This window comes from Simochromis diagramma, unplaced genomic scaffold (assembly GCF_900408965.1).
Source record: "Simochromis diagramma unplaced genomic scaffold, fSimDia1.1 OVJJ01000596.1, whole genome shotgun sequence".
Classification (NCBI taxonomy): domain Eukaryota; kingdom Metazoa; phylum Chordata; class Actinopteri; order Cichliformes; family Cichlidae; genus Simochromis; species Simochromis diagramma.
Genome location: NW_024387245.1, coordinates 19,385,081 through 19,410,038, shown reverse-complemented (window position 1 = coordinate 19,410,038; position 24,958 = coordinate 19,385,081). Strand labels below are relative to the sequence as shown.

The 24,958-nt window shown below is 40.7% G+C and overlaps 3 protein-coding genes across 3 annotated transcripts in view; 1 reads left to right on the top strand and 2 right to left on the bottom strand.

Moving 5' to 3' along the window:
- The window catches only part of vsig8a (V-set and immunoglobulin domain containing 8a), a 77,886-nt gene that overhangs the window by 10,767 nt on the left and 42,161 nt on the right, over positions 1 to 24,958 (top strand). The window lies entirely within an intron of this gene.
- si:ch211-127i16.2 (probable flavin-containing monoamine oxidase A) overlaps positions 1 to 24,958 on the bottom strand; it is a 49,551-nt gene that overhangs the window by 7,582 nt on the left and 17,011 nt on the right. The window contains exons 8-11 of the mRNA XM_040000321.1: positions 23,347 to 23,447; positions 15,261 to 15,419; positions 13,168 to 13,254; positions 1,296 to 1,396 (exon numbers count right to left, since the gene is read on the bottom strand). Coding sequence (XP_039856255.1) covers positions 1,296 to 1,396; positions 13,168 to 13,254; positions 15,261 to 15,419; positions 23,347 to 23,447 — 448 coding nt within the window. The remainder of the gene's footprint in view (positions 1 to 1,295; positions 1,397 to 13,167; positions 13,255 to 15,260; positions 15,420 to 23,346; positions 23,448 to 24,958) is intronic.
- On the bottom strand, positions 8,966 to 9,513 carry LOC120714214 (calponin-2-like). The gene has a single exon (XM_040000323.1). The coding sequence runs from the start codon at positions 9,407 to 9,409 to the stop codon at positions 8,981 to 8,983; it is 429 nt and encodes a 142-aa protein (XP_039856257.1). The 5' UTR covers positions 9,410 to 9,513; the 3' UTR covers positions 8,966 to 8,980.

Genomic DNA, 24,958 nt, shown 5'->3' with positions numbered 1-24,958 from the left:
TAAGACAGACTTAGATGGGACTCACAGACTAATCATGAACTGACTGAATAGATGCAGACTTTAACATAGATCCGATGGAGAGTGATAGCTCTGTAAGTTGTTAGAATTCAGTGATACAATGATGCAAGCCCCGGGAATTATATTAAACATATAATCAAATTAGTGTAAACCAAGCAAGCTACTTTTAGTTGCTCCTTTTTCACAAAGGGGCACAACAGTACTTGTTTTGGATTTGACATATTATCCCAGATGTTTCCTCCCTTGGTAAAAAACAGAGATCTTTTGTTTAAACTACGTATTTATATTTATACTAAAGAATTAATCTTTCTTTAAACAAAATCTGCTAACTTGGTGTAAAACCTACTGAGGTCAGTTTATTCATATGTCTTGGTTTTTCCTCACACCTCACATACCCTGTTCTCTGCTCTCAAACATCCTCCATGCTGTCCATTCAAGCGTATTATTAACCTAGAATAATTAGTCAGTGTGTGAAGTGTGAAAAACACATTGTCAGTATAAAGATACAGACCATGTCAAATCCCATAATGGGATAATAATGGGACACTAGCTAAATTTTTTGCACTGGTAAATACATTACCTTGGAAGCACCAGCAGCATTTTTGCCCACCAGTCTTGGGTTTGTCTTCATTACATGTGCTAGATTTGTGTCAAGGTTACAGTATGCCCTTGAGAATCAATTTCCTATATGGGGTAGGGATGTGGCTGAGAGCTACCATCACCTTTCTGCTGTTTCAGTCACGTTATGTAATGAGCTTCCTCTGCTCCCCACGGACTTGATGTCATTATGGAAATGCATTACCTGGATCCCCCTCCCCATCTCTCTCTCTCTCTCTCTCATTTTTCAGCTTTGTGCATCTCTGAAGAGGCCATTTTCCAATGAGAACACCCCTCCTGATGACCTCTTGCCATTTCTTTAGAACTGGACTACTATGTATCATTAAAGATGTAATCACTCCCACGACTCATGTCAATGATCTGTACGCACTGGGTGCTAGTGAGTAATACCTAGTTGGCAGGGAGAATAGACCTATTTTTTGTTGTATAAAAATAGTATAAACATTCAGCAAATATTCTCAGTATCTCTCATCCTGTCACCTTCTGTACTATGTTAACATTTACAACTGTGAATTCTATAACTCCACACGTTTAGCCATTGAAAACATTACTATTAATCTTGTGTGGATACAAATGCAGATGGACGATGAGTTATTTTAATGTAAGGGAGAATAAGTATTGTAATTCACTGGTATATATGCCATTAGTCAGGTGTTTACCTGCCAAAAGGCTTCCTCAGGCTAGGGTGGTAATATGTTAGCAAACCTGGTGCCATGACATTAACTGGACAGCCACCACTGTAGTCCTCCTTGGCCCAATCCTGCAGGAGAAAATGGATTTAATTATATTTTTCAGTATTGTTTCACATCACATATGGCTTGATTTCATAGTAGTCATAATATTTTTGACAATTTATGAGGACATAACCAGGGACCATGGAAGATACCATGGACTACTCCTTGACATTCCTGTATAGTATGCTAAATAAGCTGTTACTAGTTTAATGTTTGCAGGCTGCCTAAATCCGTAAAACTCGTATTACAATCATTCAATATTAAACATTTTAGTGTGAAAACTTAAATATATAATGATTCTCAGGCAGGGACCAAAAAGACATAATAACATCAGAGTTTTGATTATACAGAATTTGACTCTTTTTAAGCCCCAGTGAGGCCTAAAGTACAAAATGTAACATCTAATTTTCCTTTGGAAAATGTTAACTATATTGAATTATTTGTTGACGAAAATGTGTAATACTAATACCAGTGATGGGAATAACGGCATTACAAGTAACGGCGTTACTTTTTTCACTAACGAGTAATCTAACTAATTACTATTCCTATCGTTACAACGCTGTTACCGTTACTAACAAGAAAATGCGGTCCGTTACTACTTTTCAACAAACAGACGGTTGAAGCTGTGTTCAGCTTACCGCATCTTATATCAGTTGCACGGAAGTAGCTGTAAGTAATCTGGATGCTACAGCTTTAAGCAGCTGCGCGCTCCCACAGACGATAATCACAATCACTTTCTAGCACAACACCTGGAGCTGAGGGGGCAAAAAAAATCGCATGAGTGCTGCTGTTTGACTGAGGAAGAATAGTGGTAAGCCAATCACATGACCACAAAGCAACAAGGTGATATTTACCAGTTTTTGAAATTGTGTTGATAGGCCACGTAAAACCAGAGTCACGATAAACAATATATAGGCGTGTTTTTTCCTCAATAGTTTCATCACGTTTACTGTCTAAGGACAGCGCTAGCAAGCACTCTCTGCTTATGAGCAAACAACAACAACAAAAAACAAAGTTTTAGGAGTGATGGAGAGAGAGAGAGAGAAAGAAAGACAGCAGAAAAAGAGAGGGAGCGAGTTTTGCGATGTGAGACATTTGTGAAGTTTAGCGTGTTTGGAGTGTGTAGTTAATGTGTTGTCTTGTGTAGTTAACAGTGTTGGGAAGGTTACTTTTAAAATGTATTCCATTACAGAATACAGAATACATGCCCCAAAATGTATTCTGTAACCTATTCCGTTACGTTACTCAATGACAGTAACGTATTCTGAATACTTTGGATTACTTAATATATTATCATGCTTTTTACAACAACGTGAATGTACTATTGCTGTGTGATTTATTACTATTACTGAAGGTCCGCGACTCCGAACTGTAGTAAAGGGACCTCTGACTAATACGGCGGGGTCCCTGTCGGCTCATAGCCGAAAAATAGCTTTACTTTGTTGTGTGGGTCAACTTTTCTTGCGAGAGACAGAGAGAGGCGTTGAAAGACTGCTCCAACGGAACTTATTGTTTTCGGAGGAAAACACGAACACGGTGTACAGTCGAGTCTTAATAGCTTACTTACAACTGGGCTCGTCAGGCACTCTTCTTGGCTGAAGTGGTTATTATTATATTTACATGCTTCCAGCTCCCCTTTTTCCTCGATGACAACTCGTACCTTTCCACTCCCCTTTTTCTCCCTCCTCGCGCTCACAGACCCATAACGTGTATGGCAGTCCATTCTCCCTGCAACACGGACTACACTGCCCATGATGCTACATTCTTTAGAGCTATGCTTGTAGCATTCTGCCTGTTAGCTTAGCACAACAGCAACAACAACAACAAAAAGGCGCTCTCTCACCCAGGAAACACACAGTCGCAGAGAGAGAGAGAGAGCGCGTCGCCCTGTAACCATGGCAACCGTAACGCTGCCGCCTGGAACAACAGCACGTAGCTGTCAAACAAAACCCAAACAGTCCTGACCCGCGACAAAATGAAACAGGAAAATACCGCAGTGTAATCCATTTATTTCAACAAAGTAACTGTATTCTGAATACCACCTTTTTAAACTGTAACTGTAACGGAATACAGTTACTCATATTTTGTATTTTAAATATGTAACGGCGGTACATGTATTCCGTTACTCCCCAACACTGGTAGTTAATGTGTTGTCTTGTGTAGTTAGTGTGTAGTGTTGTGGATAGTTTTGTGTTGTGTGTCAGAACAATGAGGTGACTGCTGTCTCCAGGTAGAAAAAGGAGTGATACACCTGCTGCTGTCAGACCTGCAGGTATCAGGCTGTGATGTTCTCCTTTATAGTGGACAGAAATTATTTTTTTGGACTGGCACAAATAATTTGTGTGGCATCTTATTGATGCAGAACAGCTGATTGTTCTATAAATAGTTTGAAATGGTTATTTAAAAAATCAAGGTAAAAGGTAAATGGCTGCAAATAACTTTGTTGTTTGCAAAACTTGTGCATAGGATTTTAAAATTGACAATTTATATTTGCATTTAAAGTTAAGAAATATGATTCATTAAACATGTTTGTGGTTGTTACAGTAAAAAAAATAACTTTTTCTACTCTGATTTTATGTTTTTTGCCTGATTTTAGATCAATTGTGTTAATGCAGTATGTCAAAATGAAAACATAACTGTAAATTCAGAAACGTGAGGTTGTGCTGAAAAGGATGATACCAAACAAGGCGAAGTAAATAGTTTTTAAAGGTAAAATGTGGAGTGAAAATCAAAAGTAGTTAAAAATGGCCAATTATACCTTGGACCCCAGAGGGTTAAACCATTTTTTTTAAGTAACGCAATAGTTACTTTTCAAGTAATTAATTACTTTTAGAATAGTGTAACTCAGTTACTAACTCAGTTACTTTTTTGAAGAAGTAACTACAGGGAGTGCAGAATTATTAGGCAAGTTGTATTTTGAGGAATAATTTCATTATTGAACAACAACCATGTTCTCAATGAACCCAAAAAACTCATTAATATCAAAGCTGAATGTTTTTGGAAGTAGTTTTTAGTTTGTTTTTAGTTTTAGCTATTTTAGGGGGATATCTGTGTGTGCAGGTGACTATTACTGTGCATAATTATTAGGCAACTTAACAAAAAACAAATATATACCCATTTCAATTATTTATTTTTACCAGTGAAACCAATATAACATCTCCACATTCACAAATATACATTTCTGACATTCAAAAACAAAACAAAAACAAATCAGCCACCAATATAGCCACCTTTCTTTGCAAGGACACTCAAAAGCCCGCCATCCATGGATTCTGTCAGTGTTTTGATCTGTTCACCATCAACATTGCGTGCAGCAGCAACCACAGCCTCCCAGACACTGTTCAGAGAGGTGTACTGTTTTCCCTCCTTGTAAATCTCACATTTGATGATGGACCACAGGTTCTCAATGGGGTTCAGCTCAGGTGAACAAGGTGGCCATGTCATTAGTTTTTCTTCTTTTATACCCTTTCTTGCCAGCCACGCTGTGGAGTACTTGGACGCGTGTGATGGAGCATTGTCCTGCATGAAAATCATGTTTTTCTTGAAGGATGCGTCTTCCAGAAACTGGCAGTAGGACTGGGAGTTGAGCTTGACTCCATCCTCAACCCGAAAAGGCCCCACAAGCTCATCTTTGATGATACCAGCCCAAACCAGTACTCCACCTTGCTGGCGTCTGAGTCAGACTGGAGCTCTCTGCCCTTTACCAATCCAGCCACGGGCCCATCCATCTGGCCCATCAAGACTCACTCTCATTTCATCAGTCCATAAAACCTTAGAAAAATCAGTCTTGAGATATTTCTTGGCCCAGTCTTGACGTTTCAGCTTGTGTGTCTTGTTCAGTGGTGGTCGTCTTTCAGCCTTTCTTACCTTGGCCATGTCTCTGAGTATTGCACACCTTGTGCTTTTGGGCACTCCAGTGATGTTGCAGCTCTGAAATATGGCCAAACTGGTGGCAAGTGGCATCTTGGCAGCTGCAGGCTTGACTTTTCTCAGTTCATGGGCAGTTATTTTGCGCCTTGGTTTTTCCACACGCTTCTTGCGACCCTGTTGACTATTTTGAATGAAACGCTTGATTGTTCGATGATCACGCTTCAGAAGCTTTGCAATTTTGAGACTGCCTGCATCCCTCTGCAAGATATCTCACTATTTTTGACTTTTCTGAGCCTGTCAAGTCCTTCTTTTGACCCATTTTGCCAAAGGAAAGGAAGTTGCCTAATAATTATGCACACCTGATATAGGGTGTTGATGTCATTAGACCACACCCCTTCTCATTACAGAGATGCACATCACCTAATATGCTTAATTGGTAGTAGGCTTTCGAGCCTATACAGCTTGGAGTAAGACAACATGCATGAAGAGGATGATGTGGACAAAATACTCATTTGCCTAATAATTCTGTACTCCCTGTAGTAACTATAATTAATTACTTTTTCAAAGTAACTTGTCCAACCCTGACTAATACTAATCATCCAACACCTTGAATCTGCACACAGGAAAACTAATCTTTCAACTTGCACCTCCTAGGATGTCATCCAGTTAAAGAAGAGTAAGGATGCCTTCATGACAACACATTTAAATAGCATCTTAGAAAGGACAACTCAATATAAACATAGAAATAAAAATGTTAGGGACTTATCAGTCACTATCCAAAGTTCTGTGCAGATTTACTTATTCTCTTCTTTTAAACTTAACATTTTTTCTAAGATGGATTATTAAATACCAGATTAAATTTCAGATTAAAATTAAAAATATCTTTCAAAGTTTATTGCATGTACATTGTTTTTACGCAGGACTGTAGAAGATGTAGTATCTCGTGTGCAAAATGGGTGATTGTGCCCCATTTGGAGACCCAGCCTAAATTCAGCATGCTTGCCTTCCAGTGACTTATTTATTCAGTTTCTGCTTATTTTGACATCATGTTTTTAAAGCAGCCACCTAAAGTCTGCCATTGAACTTTCAAAATGTGACCTTTTTTTAGTGTGTCCCTAGGGGCTGTCACAAGTCAAGAATTACCTTGTTTATGAGCCTTATTTAGAGTCACCATTATACTTTTTGATTCCATCCTGGCTTTCGTCCTCATTATTCTGGCGGCTGATGACACAGTCATGTTAATTGTTTGTGTATGTTCTTCATTGTGGTGTTTTTTTTTGTCCGTCCGTCCATCTGTCTAGAGCAGGGGTAGGCAACCTTTCTGATGGCGAGTGCCATTTAAAATTTCCTCAGAAGTCAGTGTGCCACATGATTGCATTAGCAATAAATTTAATAACGCTCTATATGAACAGTTACACACTATATAGAACAACTTTATAGAATGACATTTGTTCGCAGATATTGGCAGCTATCAGTAAATAGTTATCAGCTATTTTGAAACAAAAAAAGACTTTTTATCCATAACAGCAAATGAATTGTACAACAGAAAATACAAATGCTATTTATGGTCTCCTCACAACAATGATAAGAAAAATAAACTAAGCCAATACGGCATGTCTGTTAATACAGAGACACACATGTTAATGTGATCTCTGGTCTCCCACTCAGAGACACAGGTCTCCGAGTGTCCAGCATTCAGACGGCTGCCTGAGGACACTCATGTAAGAGAAAATCTGCTCACACAGATATGTAGAGCCAAATATGTCAATAAGGCCTCTGCAATGTTCTGAAGACAGTTAAACTTGTCAGGTAGTGATGTCCAGCAGGTGAAAATGCAAACTCCATGAACACGCACAGCTGTGGATTCCAGCTGCTTCGATGTTGCATTAACTCGCATTAACTCAGCCAGTTAATGCGAGACAAACCCAGCTGCTCATTAAAGATTTCTGATTTGATCAGAAAATAAAACATTGGTCCATACACCTGAAAGTCCCAAAAATGCATTGTGTCTCGAGTCTACGGATGTATCCGTGTATTTCCGTGGTGCTGATGCTGTGCTGAGCGGAAAGCTCCTGAAGCTTTTGAAGTGTCGGAATGTGGAAAGCTAACAACGTCCCTCTCACCAGTAGGTGAGTTAGTAAGTTATTTTTAGCCAATTACAAGTTGAATCTGGTAGTTGGGGCTGTTAGCTAAGATACCATCAACTAATGTGTCTATGCGAGCTGATTTGCAATGTGCTCCGCTGGCCCGGCCATTTATTTTTTACCCTCTGTTACACCTCGGCCTAGGCAACCGGCGTGCAACTCAGGAAAAATAGAAAAAAGGAAAGAAAGGGCCCCCAAGCTCACTGCTCTTAAGGAGGGCGAACTCATAAAAAAAACTAATACGGGCTTCCACAAAAATAATCCCAAAACGAAAGTATCGACCACTATTTTCTTTAAAGCAAAATATGATATTTATTTACATCACAACACAAGGCGCCAAACTATTTACAACGGGGGGGAAGATCGCGACCATGACATACAGAAACACAGGGCTTAAATACATATAGGGAGCAATTAGGGAATGGATCACAGGAGGGAAACACAGCTGGGGCAAATTAGACCTGACGAGACAAGGAAACGTAAACTGAACACACTAAGATAACACAGACTTTCAAAGTAAAACAGGAAACACATAACAGTCACGCCAAACCAAAACGCCTAAAACAATACACTACCAACGCCGAACCGTAACATACCCCCCCACCCAAAAAAACAAACATTTAAAACATACAACCCCAACGAAAAATGTTTGTTCCATGTCCAGCCCATACGGCACCGGCCGCCGTCCCGCAGGCGACGCTGATGGCTGGTCGGGTCCTCCAGTGGAAACGGAAAACTGGAGCGGGCCCTCGGATCCCCCAGGGAAGACAGACGAAAGGCTGGAGCGGTCCCTCGGATCCCCCAGCGAAGACAAACGAGCAGCTCACTAGCCGCAAACACGAACACGCAGCTCACCAGCCGCAAACACGGACATGCAGCTCACCAGCCGCAAACACGAACACGCAGCCCACCAGCTGCAGAAGGCTGGAGCGGTCCCTCGGATCCTCCAACGAAGACAAACGAAGGCTGGAGCGGTTCCCCGGACCCTCCAGCGAAGGCGGATGAAGGCTGGAGCGGTCCCTCGGACCCTCCAGCAAAGGCGGATGAAGGCTGGAGCGGCCCCACGGACCCTCCAGCAGACGACGAAGGCTGGGGCGGTCCCTCGGACCCCCCAGCGAAGGCGGATGGAGGCTGGAGCGGTCCCACGGACCCTCCAGCAGAGACGGACGGCTGAAGCGGTCCCTCCCTCGGACCCTCCAGCGATCCCGGACGAGCCCCCATATGTTACACCCCGGCCTAGGCAACCGGCGTGCAACTCAGGAAAAATAGAAAAAAGGAAAAAAAGGGCCCCCAAGCTCACTGCTCTTAAGGAGGGCTTCTGCTGCCCCCCCAAACCGTGTTGTAAATAGTTTGGTGTTTTGTTGTAAATAAATAGTCTGTTGTAAATAGCTGTGAATGGGTTTGTTAATATTTTCGTTTGAGACACCTTCGTTTTGGGATTTTGGTGGAGAGCTTTAGTTTTTTTCTCGTGTGTTTTTTTTTTTTTTTTTTTTTTTTTTTTCTTATTTTTATTTTTCATACGTTGCACGCCGGTTGCCTAGGCCGGGGTGTAACATATGGGGGCTCGTCCGGGATGCTGGGGGGTCCGAGGACCGCTTAAGCCGTCCGCCGTTGCTGGGGGTCCGAGGGAGGGACCGCTCCAGCCTTCGTTTGTCTTCGCTGGAGGATCCGTGGGACCGCTCCAGCCTTCTGCAGCTGGTGGGCTGCGTGTCCGTGTTTGCAGCTGGTGGGCTGCGTGTCCGTGTTTGCAGCTGGTGGGCTGCGTGTCAGGTTCTCCAGCTGGTGCCAGTTCAGTGCTGACTGGTTGATCTTTCTCACAGAGCCTGGCTGCAGCCTGTTAATAAGTTCGCACAGGAGGACTCCGTTTTTCAGGCCTTTCTGGAAGTCGGGGCCGATGGAACTGCCGGTGATGTCTTCGATCCAGATCCTGAGCTCCTCTTCCTTCTGAGGGTCGTACTTCTGTGCAATCTTGTTTTTCACTTCTGCGGATAACCCATAAGTCGGACCTTTGTTAAAGGAAGACATTTTCAAAGTGTTGAGATTTTTCCTTTGAGAGTGGCAAACAATAATAAAAGAAAGAGACTCCGACTTGAAGATAAAAACTGCGCTAAAATATCTTCGAGTTTGAGTCTCTTTCTTTTATTATTGTTTGCCCCCAGCTCCTCCATTCCCTGGCTCCGATACTCCGTGGTCCCGCCGTGCCTTATTCTCACCACATTGGTGCCGAAACCCAGGAGGCAGCACGGCGGGTCCGTATCGGAGCCAGGGAATGGAGGAGCTGGCCCAGAGGGTGGCCGAAATGGCGGCCGCCCAGCGGGAGCAGGCGGCGGAGGTGCGTCGCCGGCAGGAAGAGCTGCAGGACCAGTCCGAGCGCCACCTGGAAAGGATTGGGGAGCTGGCGGCGCTGCTCTGGGCCTGGGCGCCACCCCCACAGGTGTGTCCCGAGGACAGTGAAGCGGTGGAGGAGCCGCGTGAGGCACCTCAGCATCCAGAGGTGGCAGACGAGGCGCGCGGGGATCTGCGCCTGCCGGAGGAGGGGGAACAGCCGGGTGAAGGGCTGCTCCTGCCGGGAGCGGTGGATGAGCCGCTCCAACCGGGGGCAGCAGAAGAGGCGCGCGAGGGTCTGCGCCGGCTGGAGGAAGAGGAGCCACGCGAGGGGCTGCTCGAGCCGCAAGAAGAAGAAGAAGAAGAAGAAGAGGCGGCGGCAGCGGCGGAGGAGGAGAAGCTGGGCGAGGGGCTGCTCGAGCCGGGAGTGGCGGCGGAGGGAGCAGTAGTGACTGAGGAGTCGCGCTATGGGCTGCTCCAGCGGGGAGCGACAGCGATGGCGGAGGGGCCGCGCGGGGAGCTGGGGGTCCCCGTGCCAGGGGAGCCTGCTCGAGTGGAACTGGCGAGCGAGGCGTGCGCCACGCTTGAGATCGCCGTGCTCACCAGAGCGGCCTCACCACCACCAGAGGCCAGTACACGCCACACCTCTGCCCAGCCACCTGTGAGCTGGGGCTCACGACTGCGCCGGCCGCGCGTCCGATTTCCGAACCAGCTTGGCCTGCACCGCTGGATTCGCGGGCAGCCACCTGAACTCGCACCTCCCCGTCGCTTGGCCGGGGGGCGCCAGCTGTCCGGGCTGATTCCCTCTCCCACTGGCGGTGGGGGAGTAGGTTGGCCGGATGGCTCCCCGGCCTCAATCGGGCGATGGGGGTATGTGGTGGGGCGTAGTCTGCGGTGCCGTGCAGGGAGGGCGGACGCACCTGCACGGCATCCTTAATCACGCCCGCCTAGTTAAAAACACGGGGACTCAGGGGTTTGGGGAAAATGTGTTGTGGTGAGATGTGAATAAAGATGGCTCCGAATGATAAAAAAAAAAACTAATACGGGCTTCCACAAAAATAATCCCAAAACGAAAGTATCGACCACTATCTTCTTTAAAGCAAAATATGATATTTATTTACATCACAACACAAGGCGCCAAACTATTTACAACGGGGGGGAAGATCGCGACCATGACATACAGAAACACAGGGCTTAAATACATATAGGGAGCAATTAGGGAATGGATCACAGGAGGGAAACACAGCTGGGGCAAATTAGACCTGACGAGACAAGGAAACGTAAACTGAACACACTACGATAACACAGACTTTCAAAGTAAAACAGGAAACACATAACAGTCACGCCAAACCAAAACGCCTAAAACAATACACTACCAACGCCGAACCGTAACACCCTCTCAGATTAATTCACTGCGTGTCGTGCCCAGGGCTGGACTGGGACAAAAAAAACAGCCCAGGCATTTTGACTAAAGACCGGCCCACCAGGTATTAAAGCCATAAAGCCTTTGAATGAAAACAAACGCTGTCTTGTTGGTATAAGTATGATTTCTATACATTTTACATAAGATAAAAACTTTGGTTGTAAGCTTCAGATAATTATTTGATAACAGCCAGACATTTTAAATGAGAATAAAAAAGTATTTCTTTGTGCCCCCCTTTCCCTGTTAATGCCCTACCTGCCCCCCTGGCAAAACTTTTGCTAGACCCGCCCCTGCACAGTTACCAGCTGTCAGCTACATAGAAAATGATATTGGTGTTATTTGTCTCTCAGAAACAGTTCATAACTTCCCTTCCACTCATCCATGTCACCTAAAAGGTAAACCTGTTTCTCCATCACCTGTTCAGCTCTGATGATTCAGTAAGGACATCTCCTGGTTTCATCTTCATGTTTCCCTCTCACCAGATATCCAAACCAATATCATGACCAGCAGCTTTACAGCTGTGGCTCCAGCAAACCTCAGCTGATACTAGAAATTAATATTAAATACATTCTAACAACAGCTGATCAAGCTTAAACGTGCTGCTGTTGTTTAGCGCGACATCCGCTGGTTTCCTCTTTCTGGCGCAAAGTGGGCGATAAATAAACAAGAGAGAAAAGCCGATCAGCTGATCATTGATCAGTTTCATGATTAAAGTAGCAACAGGAGAGAATGAGAGGAGAAGAAGAGGCAGCTGTGCAGCGTAACGACAGAATAACTCCACCTTTGTGTCTTTTTCCATCCTAGCTGAAGTCCGGGACAAATTGTGTTCCTTCTCAGCTCAACAAGAAACACGTAATAATTTCTCTGAATGCGGGACGATTCCGTCTTTTTACGGGACGGTTGGCAACTCTACTAACTAACCTTATGAATAAAACAAAGTTCACTACCAGTAACATAGAAGCACCCACCCAGCTGTATAGAAACTCCGTCATGCTAGCTAGTACGCAGTACGAGTTATTGTAAAAAGACAGAACAAGGAAAATAAACTCCACCTAAACTTGGTTTATATCTGACCCAGATAGACTGCAGGTCATAATTTCTTACCTGAAGTTCAGTTCACCTGACACTCGGACCGCCCCGCCTCGGGTCTCTCCTCCTCCTGCCTCCCCTCTCCCTCATCCACCTGCCAGCCTACACCACTTGTTAATTTTACTGAATCTGTGGAAGCTCCGCCATAGCCACCACCAAACAACTGAGTTATTTTTACACACCGGCCAGCATCTGGCCAATCCAACACCTTTCATTGTTTATACCGTTACAAAAAAAAAAATCATCGGGCCACCGATGGCTAGTCCAGCTATGGTCGTGCCATCAGTTAACCCTTCGCGTGCCACACTTGGCACACGTGCCTAGGGTTGTCGAGCCCTGGTCTAGATTGATAGAGATATGGTGTTCTAAAGTAAATCAAAGCTAAGATAGCACTAGCCATAAGATAAGTTGATGGCAATACCACCATAATAGGCAAATTAAGTGTAATCCACTGGTTTTTCATTTCCTAAGGTGCTGGGAGTTCAGGTTTCTTGTATTTGCTCATGCAGTCAATACAAGAGCAAACCATGCTGTGCTTGTGCCTGAGATGTTTTAAAAGCGGAGTAATCAGAAGCAGTACTATCAGGAAAATAAGAATAACAGAATGCAGCAGCTACTCATTTGGAATTTAAAAAGGCAGGTCTGTTAACAGAACTTGTCCACTTTCCACACTAGAAAGGGATGCAAATTTGGAGGGTTTTAGACACAATTTATGGTTTGTAGAAATGATTCTAGACTCACTGTGAAACCCCAGTGAAGTCTAAAATAACTTTTAATTTAAGCATTTTTTCCCCTAATATAATACAAAAACTTTATACCTTAAGAATGCAAACCAGAAAACTGCAAAGTGAGTGAGAGAGATGGGATCCATTTTGGCACTGTACAAAACCACCTTAAACTAAAAATATTGTTTTATTTCACCAGACATTTGGCACTTAGCACTTACTTTTTCTTCATAATGAATGAAAGATGCAGCCTCAGGACCTAGATATTTGACCAGACTGGAAAGCACAGCATTTTTCCTTTCTCCAACCTGTAAACAGAAAACAGAAACAGAAATGTGTGTTGCAACTTGGCACTTTCTCTAACTCAAGACTGTAACAACATGCTTTGTGCTAAAGTATGAATGTATTGTCTAGAAATCACCAAGTTGGACACAAGAAGTAAAGAATTTGTGCAACTCATTCTCACAGTTGTATTAGCACACATGATGAGCAGCTGAGGCCTGGTAACAAAAGGAGATCCAATAAAAGTCATTTAAACTTTGTGTTATAGAGATTCTAGGAAAAGAATTAAAGCCAAACACATCATGTTTTTGAGTCTTTCTGAAAGTGATCTATTACAGTATAAATGTATGTAAATCAAACACAGATGATTTCCTACAAATATTTTTATTTGTAGTTTTTTTTTATGTTTCCTAATAAAATAATAAATAATACATTATTTTTTGTGTGTCACAACAGTCACGGATTTCTCCTTTACACTCTGACCGGCTCTGCTAACATCAGCCTGTCATTCTGTTTGAGTTTCTCTGTAAAAACCAAACAAGAATGGCCTCCTATTACATAAAACATGAGCTGAGCAATAATATTTATAATTCAGGAACGTTGTAGTTAATTCTAATTTATTTATTTATATTTATTTATTTATAAAGACTTGAGTTCAACGAAGGTGAATGAAGTGTCAAGTTAATTTTGGAGTCATCCCATTTGCTCCAATAAACGGTAAAGTTTACACTATTTTTTTTGTGCAATCTTCAATCTCTTGTATTTCTGCATTGGGAATGTTGGCATACTACAAAAAAAACAGGCAAAAAAACAGCATCCAAGTAAACATTTAAACAAATTTAAAACTGCAACAATAGAAAGCCAGCAAAGTGCAAGAGACCTGAAAATGGAAAAGAAATACAGGAAAAAAAACAAACCAAAAACACATAAAATACATAAAATAATAACAAACTTTTTAACAGCACATACTGTGCGTAATTGCATGTCTGATGCCACATCTACTCACATATACCACCATAGTTTGGGGATTTTTCTTTCTTTTGTTGGGGAAGTTTAATTATTTAGCATCCTACACAGAATAAAGCAGCATAGTGATAGTTACTCAAGAGCTTTAGCCAGTCAGGATGACTTAGATGGCAAAAACAACTGTAGAGATGGGGCTGAATATATTTATATTTTATGTAAAGGGAAACACTGCTACCTGTATGTATGCATGTCTCTATGAATATAGAAGGAAAGCGTGTAGGCTGTGTGCAAAAAGCATGTTGCAAACCTCATACACATGCTTAAAGGCATATAAAGCCTGCATTCTTCCTATACCAAAGCTATTGCTGAAAAGAATTCAAAGGATTAAGACAAGACTTGTACAATTCCAAATATTTGTAAATGCTCTTTGTTAAGAAATAACAGATTGGTTGGCCAATAACATGAACAACCACGCATCTTAAATTTTAGTTAAGTCATTCTCTATTTTTGTGGGTTGTCTTTTACAACTTAAATCTTAAACTTAAACCTGGTAACAGTAATTATAAACACCTTCCCTTTATTTCTAAACACTTAACAAGCAAAAAATACCCACTGTCTATTTTTAGGAATGCTCTTAGTCTTCTTTCTATCATACAGGTAAAAAAACACTTCTGTCTGTTATTCACTTAAGTTGCAGTTACTGAAAGCTTGCATCAGTACCCCACAATTCTCAGTCTAAAGGCAGTGCTTTATCTGCACTCGGGTGATGAGCAATCTTGAGTGCATTTTTAAAATGCTGCCACTGAACAACATCATTTTGAGAATGCATTCTATGTGGCTTTTTTTCTCTAATGCAAACAAGACTTAACCCTATATATACCCATGATTGTGGAGCTCTTTAGTTTATATCTACTAGCAATGGACATCCAAGTAAAAGCAAATGATCCTGATGGTGGAGGAGTATGCAAGTTTCTGCTTATTAAAACATGTTGAAAATACTGTCATGTTTAAATGACATGTGCATAGAAAGTTACTTAAAAGCCTCTCTACAGCTTTTTTCCATTACCTCTTTTGATTCCCAATGAGAAGCCTGCTGGCCAGCAATGAATCCTACCAGAGCAGCATTACCAAAAGGGCTGGTGGCATCAAAGGTTACACAGAATGGACACTCGGTGGAGGACCCTGCCACTATTTCCCCAGAAAAGCCCTTCTCCCTCCAAAAAGCCTGCGAAGAAATACAAACATTCTTAGCATCATCAATAATGGCAACACTTTAATACTGAAACGAGCTACAAACCATTTGCATACAGTCATTCCTTGATTACACGTTTGAAAGTTTGGCAAAAAAAAAAAAAAACCCAACAAACTGCTTTGTCAATAAAAGTTGTTTAAGCTAAAACAGCGGGGAGCTATCATAGATCTGTCTGAAAACAATAACGAATACCTTCTGTGCTTCATGATTAACCTCCTAAGACCTGAACTCTTCCACGGCATGCATTTTTAATTTCTCTTTGATATTTGGGCTGATTGGGACCTGATAAATATAAAAACAAAGAATTACCAGATTTTTTTTTTTTTTTTTTTACCTAATTTTTGTTTCTGAGAAAAATGACAGCTACATATGAGGATATTCATTTGAGATTTCGATAGAACAGTAGCAGTATAATGTCCTGGTTAGTGGATATCAGGCCCTTGTAGAGCAAAATTGAGTATTTTGGTCTAAATAACCCAAAAAATGTGATGTCCACATATGTGGACGCCAGGTCCTAGGAGGTTAAAGTGATAATGTCAGGGGGAAAAATAGTCTTTTGTGCTCACATTTCCCTCAGGATGGTTTACTGTAGGGCTGTTCGATATAACGATATATATCGGATGACGATATAAAAACGTCTATCGTTTCATTTACGCTATCATTTGTTTCGTGGTCTCGCAAAATAAACAGTTTACGGCAATATTTTTTCATCGTTTTGATGGTCACTGTAGTGGCTATATTAATTTCTTAAAGTTCTCTCTTTCTCTTATATTTAATATAACCACAATACAGACAGACAAGCGCTTGTTTTTATGCGTTGTCGTTAGCAACAACAACTAAAACCACCACGTGTCTGCTTGTTTATTTTCCACATAAACTTTTCACAATAAAGATCCTGTTGAGACTTTTCAAAATAAACTGAATCACGTGAAAGAGCAGATTAATTACAGATGAGAATTAAAAAAGAGCCGTCAGGTGCTAAAAAATAAACCTTAGACTCAAATGTTAGAACAGGCTTTTCCCCGCAGCACGCTGTGTAATAAATACTCACAAAGAAAACGGCAGCCGTTACAACCTATGTCTAAAAATTTATAGTTTCATGCATCAGTTAAAACACTCGACTCCAGCTACATGACGCGCAGCTGGAAACACTTCACGCAAGTCGAGCTGCCCGAGATTCACAGAATTTACAGAAAATGTTACATTTTTGTGATTTATATCGTTATCTGACGATAGATGTCTTAATATCGGGATATGAGATTTTGGTCATATCGCACAGCCCTAGTTTACTGAGCACTTATTTTGTACCATACTGACAAGCTGTTCACACAACACCTTAGTAATAAGGTTGAGGTCCTGTGTTGGCCACTCAGTTACTGAATACCTGACCTGAAGTTACCTGACCAACTTCTTTAAAAAAGTTTTGTATAATTTTTGAACTTTGCTTTTGGTTATTATCTGGTTTCACTTTAGAATGATGTTAAACCATAGTAGTTGGGACCAACCACCTCTTTCAGCATCTGTGTATTTATTCTACATCTCACAGCTGTTTTTCTTTTGGTTCAGACATCTCAAACACAGACTGTTTGTTCATAGCACATTTTCCAATCTTTCTCTGTCCAGGTTTTGTGTCCCTTTGCCCATGTTGATCTTTTGGGCCAATATCAGGAGTGGCTTTTTTCTTTGCATCTCTGCCCCTTTTGAGACTGTTATCGAAACCTAAGCTGAAGCTCCAGACATGCAACTACACTAGGGAACAAAAAGCGGTGCTTCTTTAATCAGCAATTACCATTACTGGCAAAGGCTTTTTATAATGATCAATCAGCCTTAAATTAGGTAACACATCACTGGATGGGCCTCTGTATAGTACATCTATGTAGTTATTTTATAAAGGAAAATCCTTGATTTGTGCTGATTAAATATTAAATTGATTCCTCATTAAATTTCATTCAAAAACAACAGATCCAAAATCTGTCAGTAATTGTGGGTTTTATTTTGTTTTTTTAAGAAATGTGTGCTCAATATAAATATACAGTCTGTGACAGCTTTGTTTTACTGAACAATATTATAATATTAGTAATATTATAAAGTATAATATGTCGTAGCTAATGCAAATTACATGTTCATGTGTAACTATAATTTTATTTTCATATATTGGAGTGTTGGTAATTTGAATACATTTCATGTATGTGAAGACCATCCTGTGGCAGTAAAATAGCATGAGATGTACAAATGTAATACAAATGCTTCATAAAATTATAATCATTTGGCTCTGTCACACACACTAAGCGTTGCTTTCTGGCAATCTCATAGCCTCATGTAATAATAAGTAACTTTAATGTTCTTACAGCACAGGCTTTTGGAAAGTAGGGACTTTTTTGAACCTGCATCAAATAACACTTTAACTTTTTATTTTAAGAATTTATTCACTTTGTGACATGGGGAATTTTATAAGAAAACATAATATGACCACTGCTACTAGCAGCATTGTATCACAAATTATTGTATTACTAATGCTACTATGTATTCTGCATTTACATTTGTAAAAGCATGGGCTGTCACACTTACATCCACGTGAATTTAAATGTGTGTTGAGTCATCTTTTTATGCCGTTTCTCTCTAACATTGTGATCAGTGTCATTGTATAATGGCGACTGTGATTCTGAAAGCATATTTCTGGATCTTGCTTTGAATTTATATTCTCTCTTTTAATTATTTCCATTGTATTTTTGCTCAAAATAAATAATGACTTTACTTAATACATGATTACTGGAGACTTGGTTTCAATTACAGTTTCCTTTTTGGATCTTGATTAGTTATTCACTGCTAAGAACCCCAACAACCACCCACAAAAAGGCTAAATAGATTTCAACCAAAATGTGCTTACATTGTGATTGAAATTAAGCTTTTATTTTTTATATTTGATATTTTTTATGATTTGTATACTTTATGACAAATTCATCTATTATCTACACAGGGCATATCAACTCTCGCAGGCTAATTCAAATGCTAAACAAGCATCCAATATTCTGTTTAAGTTCACATTATTTCCTATTCTAGAAACAATCAGAAGAGAAAGCAGATTCTGGCAAGACAAATGCACTATATTGCCAAAAGCCTTCACAGATGCACAAAACTGAACTGGAGTAACATCCCATTTTTAATCCATAGGGTTTAATCTTTGATGTGTGCTGGCCTTTGGAACTATATCAGCTTTAACTCTTCTGAGAAGGATTTTCACAAGGCTTATGAGTAGGGGTGGGTACCGGTAGTAACCAGACCGAAAAGCAGTGCACATTTCGGTGCTTTATTTCGGTGCTTTTTTTTCCTGAGATGTCACACACTTTGGATTCCAGCCAATCATTTTACCTTTGAGAGCGTAGTAGGCAGGCCCAGGTACGTACGTTCTTTTAGAGCAGAGCTACAAATTAAAAATGCCCAAGGTGAACCGGTCAAAAGTCTGGCTGTACTTCACAGCAAAAGATGCAAACTCAGCAGCCTGCAACAAGTGCTTTAAGGTGATACTGTGCAAAGGAGGTAACACCTTGAATCTGATTAAACACCTGGCGACGCATAGTGGGGTTTTTTTAAAAGCCGAGAAATGCACCGTATTTGATAGCTTGCTGCGAGACCTCACACCAAGCACATCTACTGTGGGTGGGTTGCCTGTTATCGGTCCCGGAGTTTGCAACATCCCCCAAAAACCCGAAGAGGAGAGTCCTGGCCCCTAGCCCTGCCAGTGTAGCAGAAATGATGACGGATGATGATGGCAGCAGCAGCAGCCGTTCTTCTCTGCGTGAGTAGCTTAAGCACCGGTTCAAGCACAGTTTAAGCACCGGCACCGTTTCAAAAGTACCGGTTTGGTACTGGTATCGGATAAAACCTAAATGATACCCATCCCTACTTATGAGTGTGTTTTAGGGAATTTTTGGCCATTTTTAGACATGCACATTTGTGAAGTCAGGTACTGATGTTAGATGAGACAGTCTGTCTCACAGTCTGTGCTCTAATCCCATCCCAGAGGTGTTCTATCAGGTGGAGACCAGGACTCTGTGCAGGCTAGTCAAGTTCCTTTACACCAGGGGTGTCCAACTCCAGGCCTCGAGGTCCGGTGTCCTGCAGAGGGGCCGATGGCACGATATGGCAGCCTTGCTTCTGTCAGTCTGCCCCAGGGCAGCTGTGGCTAGGGGTCCAACGATACACAAAATTCACGGTTCGGTTTGATACATTGGTGTCACGGTTCGATATTTTTTTGGTACAAAAAAATTTTCATGCTTTTTTAAATTTGTCAGTTATTAAAATTATAAATATATATTTTAACTCAAACGTACAGTTTTTAAATTTAATGTTGCTGAAACAACAAAGGGATAAAATAATAAATCTATCTGATCGAGAAATCACTCATCTTTGGAAAAGAGAGTTTATTACAGAGAAATGGCTCTTTCCAAAATAAAAGCTATACTATACGCTTCTTCTGGGCTATATTCTCAGCAGCATATTAAACGTATCAGGTACCCTTAAGGAGAATCATGTGCTAACGGCTGTCTAAATGACTCGGGTAAAGTTTGTAGCATGCATGCTTGTTGTTTTTGTCTGCTTCCACTTGTCTTTGCACTAGGATGATGTCGGCGTAAATGTGCAGTCATATTCGTTGTGTTCCCACTAGTGCTGTCAGCGTTAATCTGAAATGACATTAACGCCACAACACGGCAAATCTCCGTTAACGAGCTACCGCGGAACGCCCAGTGCATGGGGCTGGACGGCGTCAACATGTTAACGAGCAAACTGCGCTAACGCAGTAGCTCCCACCCATGTAATTGAGCATTGCGTGGCACATCCGACATACTGTTTTACTTTTGTCCATGACGCGCTTACCTTCAGGGTCATACTTCACATGAAGACCAAAATAGTTCCAAAGGCCAGATCTGAATGAGGGTGGGGGAGGTTGTGCTATGTGTTGGAAAATACTAGGTGAATCAGGTGTTTTTGCTACAATCAGGTTTGATTTCCAAATCCCAGAGTAGCACAGGTGAGTGGAAATTCAGCTGTTTGGTTTTTGTTTTTCCCTATAAAAACTGCAAAACAATGTTTAATTACTACTCCCAAAAAATAAATAAATAAATAAAGCAAACCAGATTTAACCAGAAATTGGCTAAAATAAAGTGCAGAAATGAAATGGAACACTAGAACCGCGGATTTAGATGTTCAAAATACTAAAAACAACCATTAAGGTCAGCAACAGAGGTATTTTGTAGGGAAAATGAGATAGTTTTGTCACTCACAAAGTTGTTAAAGAGCATTTTCACATTGACATTAGTGCAGGATGAAAGTAGTTGCTCATACACATGTAAGACCACACAACGGTAGTGTTAAAACATCTGATAAAGCAAATGGGTGCACCTACACCACGGGAATGTTGTTTTTTGTACTTTTATACATGAATAGTCAGAGGCAGCTGGCAGCCAAATTAGGCACAAGGCATCCTTTGGTGTCTATGTCTTGACCCACCAGCCGTGATAATACTGTGCACAAAGAAATAATGGTGCTCTTTTCAAGAGCTACAAACAATGAACTTTGTTTCTCGTGATGATTTGTTTCCCTTCCATTCACGTATACTCTTATTTCCTTCAGCCTGTCAGGGAAATGTATATGCTTTACATCTATTATATTTAACCTTTTTAAACATGTATATCTCAGACATATGACTCATGGCTCCTGGGCTACGACTCATGGCTCCTGGGCTACAACTCATGATCGTAACTGATAAAAGTAAGGTCTCCATACATCTGAGACTATAGAATTTCTGCAGATGCACAGGAGCAGAGTAAAAATGAAACCATATTGTCTATCAGTGAGCAGTTTTTCCATGTGTTTATTGGAATCTTAGTGCATCTTGCCAAGACACTGATCAAATAAATGTTTGCATGAGCACAAGTTGTTTTATGTTCTGTACAGCTGACAATTTCAGTTACTTAACAAGGCACAAAAGCATTTTGTTAATTAACTGTGGTGTTGTAGTGGAAGTGCAAAATGGATTAGATTACACAAATCAAATTTCATGTGCTCGAAGCTTTTTGTACAGATTGTTGTCAGATTGATGTATAAATGTGTCAAGTTAGTTATTTGCTGTCTGATAAAGACTTCTGCTTACCAAATAAATATTTTTAAACTTTTTCTACACCGGAAACTGCAATTTGTTTTGTTATTGATATATAATTTTTGTCTGCAATTAAAATCAGCTGTTAATTTCCCCACATGTCACTGTAACATGGTATTTTCTTAATCAAGCAAAGTGCAGACTTATAAGGAACCCCCTTGTGGATTCTAACATTTATTTGAAATTTATAAATCTATCAGCAAAGTATTTTTAGCTTACCTTTTTATCTCCCCGCAATAAAAGGCTGAGTACTGTTGACACCCCACTGAGGAGGAGGGGGGGTGTGGACACCCAACTTTATGAACTTTATAACTTAGGAACGAGGCAACAAAGGATTGAAATTGGTACATCTACTAAATCTCACCCTAGTGACCTCAACAACAAGGTTTCTGAAAATCCTGTGCACACGATAATTCAAGAATGAGGCCACACAATTATCAAATTTATACTTTATATAGTATATTTAGTATACTATATATATATATTTATTTATTTATTAGGGGTGCAGCGATACTTATATCGATATTGAACCGTTCGATACAGTGCTTTCGGTTCGGTATGCATATGTATCGAACAATACAAAATTTTTAATTTATTTTATCAACTTCTCTTCTGACGATGCTGTCTGTGTTGAGAGCTCAGTGGATCTGCGTTCAACTACTCTGCCTAGGCTGCACTGTCGAGCCCAGATCCACAGAGCGCAGCGCAAGCTGGCAAGACAGAAGCTAAGCTCGTTGAAATTGAACCTCCCCCACCCTCATTCAGATCTGGCCTTTGGAACTATTTTGGTCTTCATGTGAAGTATGACCCTGAAGGTAAGCGCGTCATGGACAAAAGTAAAACTGTATGTCGGATGTGCCACACAATGCTCAATTACATAGATGGGAACTGCTCGTTTGCTCGTTAACGTGTTGACGCCGTCCAGCCCCACGCACGGGGCGATCTGCGGTAGCTCGTTAACGGAGATTTGCCGTGTTGTGGCGTTAAGGTCATTTCAGATTAACGCTGACAGCACTAGTGGGAACAAAACGAATATGACTGCACATTTATGCCGACATCATCCTAGTGCAAAGACAAGTGGAAGCAGACAAAAACAACAAGCACACATGCACAACTTTACCCGAGTCATTTAGACAGCTGTTAGCACATGATTCTCCTTATGGGGACCTGATATGTTTAATATGCTGCTGAGAATATAGCCCAGAAGAAGCGTATAGTTTAGCTTTTATTTTGGAAAGAGCCATTTCTCTGTAATAAACTCTCTTTTCCAAAGATGAGTGATTTCTCGATCAGATAATTTATTATTTATCCCTTTGTTGTTTCAGCAACATTAAATTTAAAAACTGTACTTTTGAGTTAAAATATATATTTATAATTTTAATAAATGACAAATGAACTTTTTTTTGTATCAAAAAAATATCGAACCGAACTGTGAATTTGGTGTATCGTTGCACCCCTAATAAATAAATATATATATATATATATATATATATATATATATATATATATTAGTCACATAAAACCTTTTTAATCTACAACCAACTTCATTATCGACCATAGATAATCAGTCTTAAATGTAGAAACTACCAAATTAATTGGAGTGAATTATATGTAACTTTGGCTCAACAGATTTGAAGGGAAAAGAGTTATCATTTAAAACAAATGCTTCTTGATTAGATCATCATAACCTTAATCATATAAACATTGCTTCTGTGTGTTCTTGTCTTTTTTTTTTTTACTTACCGTTTTGTAGGTAATAATGAATTTTATCATATGACCCACAGGCATGTTCTGAGTAAGGAATTCTCTCTGGCTGGGCAGGGCTGGTTGGTAGTTGATCTTTGCTGGTTGGAAAACAAAGGTAAACCATGAATCTTAATCTGGACTAGTACGTAAATAAACAGAGTGGTTTTCATATCTATTTTAGCACTTAAAGTATTTTTGTTCCAAGCCTTATTCACTCACACATTCATATAGTTGCTTTTTTTCTATGTCCTAATGCTTTCAACTTGATATTCACACACTCACACTGCATCATGTGCAGCTTGGGGTTCAGCATCTCAGCCTGGGACATTTTGCCATGCAGGCTAGAGGAGCTGGGGATTGAACCACCAACCTTCTGATTGGTAGACAGCCTGTTCTACCTCCTTACTGACAGATGCCCCAAAAACTGCCCTCTAGTGCATCACCTTCACTGATCTTACTTCATGCGCTTTACTATAAACCATACTATAACACATAGGACTAGTCTACTTTTTTTCTTTTTTTTTCTTTTGAAACACAGAGTAAAGGAACTAAAGTTAAGACAGAACTCAGGAGCTAATCCTTCTATTGATCAGGCTTTATCTTTCACTGACTAGCATTAATGACCTTCTAAATAAATCGCCATGACCTACTGCAACTCTCTCTGCTGCTTGGCTTCAGAGTACTAATCACAGTGCTTACATCTGTTAAAGCTCAATCTCACTGATGTGAAGGCAGTCAAGTAACTTCATCAGTACCGTTAGAGTTAGCGTATGTCACGCATAAAGAGAAGGCAAGCTGTTTCTGTGCTTGTCCTGGCAAGTGTACCAACATCTGGCTAGAAGCCAGGCTTTTAACGAATGAACCACTGGAAGATGTGAAACATCATTTTGAAACCGTCAAGGGCCTGTCAGCAACCTCAAAATAATGCCCTCAATGCAGAACAAAATTTATGAGCTTGAAGCAGTATAATTGAAAAACAGTGACATGATAAGTGGCTCAAAACTAATTTGACATGGGCACCTAGACATTCAATTGATGGCACTGTACACATGACATAAGACCTGTCAAGTGGTATCTATCCATAATACTATTTTTGACACCATGCATTGCTAAGTTGATGGCAAGGGATGTCTTTTACCACATTTCTGTCAGACAGCTGTTGAACTGCAGATAAGTAAATACATGCACTGGCATCTCACGCTTTTGAACACAAAAGTGCAGTGAAAACACTATCATCCGCTCATAAATATGCTAATCTGTTGTGACACTTTTGTGGAACTTTGCTACCGCAACTCAAAATCACAGTCAAATCAAGGCGACATAGGTAAAAGTATAAAATAGGAACAATGCAATGGCAATTTATGCACTTACATAAACATGAGCGAGTGCGAGCAAATTTTCCTATTTGAGACAGCCATCAGCTGTTTGCAGCAGAAAGAAAGAAAACACTGTTGTCTTATCTTTTTAAGGTATCCGATAATTTCTATTCTTTTTACTGTTGAGGTCCCCTTGTTTTTGGCATCTTCTGAAAAGGTGGGTTAAATCATAAAGCTTTGAGAGCACAGATTTCAGTATATACACAGGATAAATACTGATGATTTTCCCTGTC

Excerpts from the sequence above, each read along its gene's own strand:
- LOC120714214 (XM_040000323.1), bottom strand. The coding sequence starts at position 9,409 with ATGTCTTCCTTTAACAAAGGTCCGACTTATGGGTTATCCGCAGAAGTG.